We start from the raw sequence: 6,810 nt of genomic DNA, 5'->3' as shown, positions 1-6,810 counted from the left end.
TGATTGTGTTCTTCAGGGTATATTCCCAGTAGGGGATGCAGGGTCATATGGAAGGTCAATTTTTAGAGCTTTTGGGAATCGCCACACTGCTTTCCACAGAGGTTGCACTAGTTTACACTCCCACCAACAGTGTAGAAGTGTTCCCTTTTCACCACACCCTCTCCAGCAGCTGTTATTTTTTGAGTTTCAACATGTTTTTATAGTCTCTCTTATGTTGTTTGTTCTGTGCCAGAATGGAAGTTTTTCTTCGTGTCGGTGTGTATACATGGGTGTGTTATAGCATTATTTTTACACCACACAGATGATTAAAAAGAAAGTGTTCTCATACTACTAAAGCACAAATTAATTATGCATGCTTTCATAAGACAAGTGTTGGGGGCCTTATAATTTATAGGTTAAATAATTTCTGTGGTTGTATTTTTGCCATAGGCATATGTAGAAAGTGGAACTGAGGGAATAAGGGATAGGATTATAGGGAGAGAAAAGAGAGAAGTTGGAGATTCAGCTAGAGGAACAAAGGGAAGATGTTGAAGTTACTTAAAATTTAGAAGCTAAGTCCCATAGAGCTGAAATTCAGACCTGTGAAGGAGGAGGTCTGCTGCTCAACTTGATTTCAGGTTGATTGTACAGTTTTCTCCTTGAGAGCATGTTAAAAGGACTAAAGATGCCTTTTTAAAATCTACTCAGAAAAAAGTTTGGTATGACACAATCTGCAACATGTGTTCATACTGGTAATATAAGTGAACAAACACATGTATGATGGGTATTTAACTCATAAATTATATTTTCAGCCCCAAATGTGTAACTTTGTGAAAGGCCTTTTACTCAGTAATGGTGTTGTTTATATTTATATTGAAAAAAATAATTTTAATTACCAATTAATTCCAAATTCAGCTCCTTACATTATATACATCAGCACCAAAATTTAAATGACTGTGTAATCACATATGTTATAGTACATGTGTGACCTCAGCCAAATTTGAGTAATGTTTATCATTCTTGAGCTTAGCTAGGTTTGTGCTGTGTTTTTAAAGTCATTAAATCAAAATGAAAGTGGGGGTAAAGATACAGAACTGTTTAATAGTTTGCTTTTGATTACTGACTTTTTATTATTTTGCCTTATTTTTGCTGCCCACAGTTGTTGGTTTTTACTGTAAGTATCTCAAAGACTATGGTATTCTGTTGCTCATGTTTGTATGTATTATTTTGTTATCTTAAAAAGTCAAATGATACAGAATTGAATGCAGTAGTAAGCAGAACTTTTCACTTACTAGATAGCCAGTATTAACTGGCATATGTCCTTTTAGTTCTTTCAGTCATTTTTCATTCATAAAGACTACCCACTCTAAAAATGTCTCAGGGTTGAAAGTCCAGATATCTGAGGATTCTATTCTTTAATTCACTTGCCTTATTCTAACCTCATGTTTACCATTTATCTAACCAATTAAAATTTGAGTGTCTGCCACATGCCAAATATTATGTGTGACATGTATGTTGTTTTCCCACTAACAGCTAACATGTTTGTAAAGAATATGTATATAGTATATATGTAACAATTTGAAAACAGAAAAAGAGGTGTACCAATGCAGATAAATTGTTTCCTCTAATGTCTCTTGATCTGTTTTCCAAGTTAGCAGTCATCACCTTGGCAGATTCATCACAGTTTTGGTTAGAGGATACCCTTTGGATAATCCCATTTATGGATCTGTTCTAGAGGCCCCTATTTATAATGTTTGAATCCCTCTTATGTGACTGTATAACAATTTGTCCTTCACATGGGAAACAAACCATGTTAACAAAGTATGACTTTTTAATAACAACACGCAGCAAGATATACAACTGAATATATCGTCCTTCCCAGAAGATGTTACAGTGTATTGGCAGCAAGGGAAGAGAATGTGAGATAATGTGCAAACCCCCACCCTGTCTTTGTATAAATTTATCTGAAGAAAGTAATAAATGGGATGAGAACATCTCCCCATTTCCTGAAAGGCAGCTAGTACAATTAACTAAGGCTCAGCCCCTAAAAATCTAGTCAATTGATCTAGTTCTGAGCCCAGGACATCTGAGACCCATTTTTGTGATGAGAGTAGCAACAATACAGATAATAACAGTGTGTTGTTTGATCCTTTTGTGTAGAGTTAGAAAGATAATGAGGCCCTTTTGTGCAATATTTTTCTCTTGGTAAACCAAAGTTTCCGTGTGCTTACAATAATCTCCTAGCACAGAGTAGAGAAATACCTCTGATTTTAGTGGATCATGAAAGTCTGACCTTGAGCCTTGTAAATTAAGAGATCTGATGATGTCAGTAGCACACTAAAATTTGTCTCATCAGAGAGAAATCTGAATAATTGGCATTTGATGACTCAAGTCTTTGAATTAATCAAGAAAAGACAGTTTGGTGCATCCCTCTTACAAAAGGAACTTGAAGAAATGAAGCATTCTACTTCCAATTTGATGGCACACCCAGAGCATTCAACATATGTTTGCTATGACACCTTCTCCTGGACTTATATTCGTGTACAGGGAGACCTCAAAAAAACTGGAATTATCTTTTGGAGGGCAGGCCCCTTGTAGTACAGTCTTCCCCCACTAGATAAGCGTTATAAGAACTTATCTGCATCGGTGACACACCGGCTAGCGTTATTAGAGGCTGCATTTGACTTCAGTGACTTTTTTTTTTTTTTTGGAGATTATTTCATCGTGTTTGCCCTTTTCATGATGAGTGATTTATGAGTGTACCTGCCCACACCTCACTGAGTGTTCAGCAGTTTTTGACCAAAAGCAGCGTGATCCCGTGTCCCACCCTCCTTTACCCAGGCTCACCCCAAGTGACTTTTTTGTGTGTTCATGGATGAAAAAAGTCTTCAGAATGTTTTGCTGATGTGGAAGAAGTGAAACAAAGAATGGCAGAAGCAGTGAAAGGGATCAGAATTGAAGAGTTCCAGAACTGTTTTGAGCAGTGAGAAAAGTGTCTCAATAGGTGTATTGCATCAAGCAGAGGGTACTTTGAAAGTGACATTAAGTTTGCGATTTGGGGGGGGGTTGGAGTTTGGGGGGGCTTTGGGGGTCCCTATTGCATATTGAGTTGAATCTTTTCATTCCTGGGAGTCAGTTTTTTTGTGTGTCTTCAATCTCAGGGGAGTATCTTATTCTATGAAATTATTTCCTGCAATATCTATTCCTTTTATTTCTTTTTTCCTTTAGCCAGGATTATACCTCAGGGGATTCTAAGACAAATTTATAATTTGTTTTTTTCTCTAAAAACAGTATATAATGCTAAGAAGGCAATGCTGACCAAACAGTATACAGCTACTTGAACTACCAAAATCTCCCCAACCCTCTCCCACTGCAGTTATCGCCAAAAAAGCCACAATAATACATATTCCTAGTTTTTCAAAAAAAATTTTGCAACAAGTTATCATAGAGAAAAGCTTAGCATTTGTTCATGCTATCAAATCACTTTTTGCTTAAATTACATTTTCACACTTATATTAAAAATTAAGCAGCTCATCACATTGCTCTGGAAGTTTTGGCCAGTGCTGTATGATAAGAGAAGGAAATAAGATAGAACAAGGAGAAAAATATCATTATTTGCATGTGTATATCATCTGAACATTATCTTGAGTTAGAGTTTTTCTTCTAATAGCCAAAAGCACAAGGGCAAAAATTGAGAGATTTCACCAGATGAACATTTAAAATTTTCCTGTGTTAAAAATAGACTATAAAAGCCAGGAAAAAGCTTGCCACTTCATAGTTATCTAGTTTATTATAGTGGGAAAAAGCATAGGAGATACCAAAAAGTATTTTTAAAAAGAAATACTACTGGTTCATTAAATCACTGTTAGTTACTAAATCTCACCAGTAACCAAAGAAATGAAAAAATAATGACATTTTTTTGGTGGGAGGAAAAGGATAGGACTTTGGAAAGCAAAACAAAACATTAATAAGCATTTTTGATAAGAATGTAACCAAATTTGTTCTCTTGCACACTATGATTGTAAAATATTATAACCTCTTTGGAGAACAGTTTGGCAGTATATTTCAGAAACCTTAAAAGTATGCATGCCTTCTAATTCAGTAATTCTCCTTTTGAGGATTTTCACTGAGGAAATAATCAGATTACCTGTAAAGGTTTTTCTACTTTTGCAGGGAAGTGCCTATATAATAATGTCATTTATAATAATAGAAAATGGCAGTCTAAATGTCATTAGGAGTTTGGATAACTGGAATATGTAAAATACATATAGCAGAGTACTATGCTTTCATTAAAAATAGTTTTGTAGAAGAATATCTAATGACATAAAAATGTAAGATAGTAAATAAAATTAAAAAAAAAAAAAAAAACTAGCTGGGCATGGTTAGCACACGCCTGTAGTTCTGGCTACCTGGAAATCTGAGGCGGAAGGATCACCCAAGCCTCGCAGATTGACTCTGGGGTGCCTGGGAGCGTGCCACTGCACTCTAGCCTGAGCAATGGAGTGAGACTCCAACTCAAAAATAAATAAATAAATGAAAAAAATTGTGACTTACAAATTGTATTTATAATCTGATCCCAGATCTTGTCTTTGGGTTTTTCTGTGAACATATATTGGTGTTTTGTCATCTGAAATAACAGGTATATTTATCAATAAATGCAGCAGTGATTTTTGTTACGATTTTGAAATGTATATCTCAGTGTTTATAGGGGTTATCATATTCCAAGTTGCTTTTTGAAGAGTTTAAAAGTAATTTTCTTAAAAATAACAAGATATACTTTTTTATTTATATAGATATTCCTGATCAAGTTATAAGAGTTTTCAAAGCAGATCAACAAAGTTGCTACATTATCATCAGTAAAGATACTACAGCTAAAGAAGTAGTTTGTCATGCTGTTCATGAATTTGGTTTGACTGGCGCATCTGACACATATTCTCTCTGTGAAGTTTCTGTTACTCCTGAGGGTGTAATAAAACAGAGAAGACTTCCAGATCAATTCTCCAAGTTAGCTGATAGAATTCAACTTAATGGAAGGTAAATAAGCATATTAATAAATCTGCTTATTTGTAGATGTGCTTTTGTAGATTCCTTGTTAAAACAGATAATTTTAATTGAAGCGTGTTTTAGTGTCACTGAGTTCACCCTAAAATTAAAATAGAATGTCTCTTTTTTCCAAACTTTCCTATCTCCATAATTGTGTAAATAGAATCTTAGGGTACTGGTATTCACACAGACTACCTGTGATCCCAGCACTTGGGAGGCCGAGAAGAGAGGATTGCCTGAGCCCGGGGGTTCAAGACCAGCCTGAGCAACTTGGCGAGACCTTGTCTGTACAGTAAATCACAAAAACTAGCCAGGCATGGTGGTGTGCATCTATAGTTACAGCTACTTGGAAGGCTGAGGCGGAAGGATCACCTAAGCCCAGCAAGTCAAGTCTGCAGTTACCTTGAGCATGCCACTGCACTCCAGCCTGGGTGACAAAAATGAGACTCCACTCAAAAAAAAAGAGAGAGAGAAGTTTGCTAAAATGAAGTCTTAGAACCACTGATGTACTCTAATTCCTGTTTTTTACAGAGGAGAAAATTGAGTAACACAAATCTTCATATGTATCTGAGTGTATGTGTATTAATTTATAAATTTGTTTTTAATATGACCAGTATATACTTTAGGCAAAAAAAAAAAAAAAGCCATGATTTTCACAATTCTTTTTGTAAGTAGCTTTCCTTTTGTACATATGCAGGAAAACTTAAAAAAAATTTTAAAGGTACTCTGAAAATTATTTGATAAACTAAGATTGTTTTGAAGCACTTTTATTTCTTGCTTTGGTCATTTTCTCTAAATAATCTTTTTTAGTGACCCATTTTCACATGTAATACAAGATTTTTGGAAACCTTAAAATGATGACTCATCATGGTTGCCACGAAGACAAAATGAGCTAACTCTGCTTTGCTGGCTGTATATAGTGGTTAACAGCATAGACCCTGGAGCCCAACTGCCCATTTTCAAATTCCAGCTTTGGCTGTGTGACCTTGAGCAAATTATTTAGCTTCTCTGTGCTTTAATTTTCTCATCCATAAAATAAAGATACTCTACCTCATGGGAGTGTTGTAAGAGTTAGATGAGTTAATAAGCATAGCATACTCTAAAAGTCGTAGACATAATTTTATTATCTATTGTATAGTGAAATTCAGCACTATTATTCATGGTCTTAGGTATGTTTAAAATGTAAAAGCAGGAAAAAATAGTGTCTTTACAGTGAAAAATAGATGGACACAAAAAGGCTTAAAATCAGGTTGTATTAATAGAAAAGAGTGAAGTAAAAGTTCACTACCTCTTTTCCCTGATGACATTTTTACATAAGATATATCCAACTGTAAATACTTGAAACCTGTCTTTTAGCTTTTAAGTACCATAGAATTGTTCTAAAGTGAAGAAAGGAAAATGTATGTCTTTTTTATGGTTATTGGTCAGGACCACTTGCAGTAATGAGATTTTGTATTTAACAAGGGAGAAACCATTAATGGAAGTGTTTTCCTTCCTTTATGAATTTTATTTTTCTTTGCTTCACTTGGAAATTTAATTTAAAAAAGGAAATGAGTGCAGCACCAATTTCTGAGTAGAGAATTAAACAGTCTTGATTCTGGTATTTGCCTTAATCAGAATTCACACTGTCCATAAATAAATATTTATTTAGTACTAACCACATGTCAGATACTATTCTAGGTGCTGATCTTGTCCTCATAAAGCTTTTATTCTTAAGAATATACACAAATGATTGTTCACATATGGTGAGTGGTTTCATAAAATGATAAAGTTCATGGCATAATCAAC

The 6,810-nt window shown here is 34.7% G+C and overlaps 1 protein-coding gene across 5 annotated transcripts in view; it reads left to right on the top strand.

Moving 5' to 3' along the window:
• RAPGEF6 (Rap guanine nucleotide exchange factor 6) overlaps nucleotides 1-6,810 on the top strand; it is a 200,796-nt gene that overhangs the window by 149,563 nt on the left and 44,423 nt on the right. For 3 of the 5 annotated variants that reach the window (XM_008061751.1, XM_008061753.1, XM_008061749.1), the window contains exon 18: nucleotides 4,773-5,013. In XM_008061751.1, the coding sequence (XP_008059942.1) occupies nucleotides 4,773-5,013 (241 nt within the window). Of the gene's footprint in view, nucleotides 1-1,138; nucleotides 1,154-4,772; nucleotides 5,014-6,810 lie in introns of all 5 variants that reach the window. The other 2 variants (XM_008061752.1, XM_008061750.2) reach the window with 1 other exon arrangement.

The sequence above is a fragment of the Carlito syrichta genome, unplaced genomic scaffold (assembly GCF_000164805.1).
Source record: "Carlito syrichta isolate Samal-C Ts95f unplaced genomic scaffold, Tarsius_syrichta-2.0.1 Scaffold305570, whole genome shotgun sequence".
In the NCBI taxonomy this organism is placed as follows: domain Eukaryota; kingdom Metazoa; phylum Chordata; class Mammalia; order Primates; family Tarsiidae; genus Carlito; species Carlito syrichta.
The sequence above is the reverse complement of the archived record's forward strand: the minus strand, read 5'-3'. Positions and strand labels throughout refer to the sequence as shown.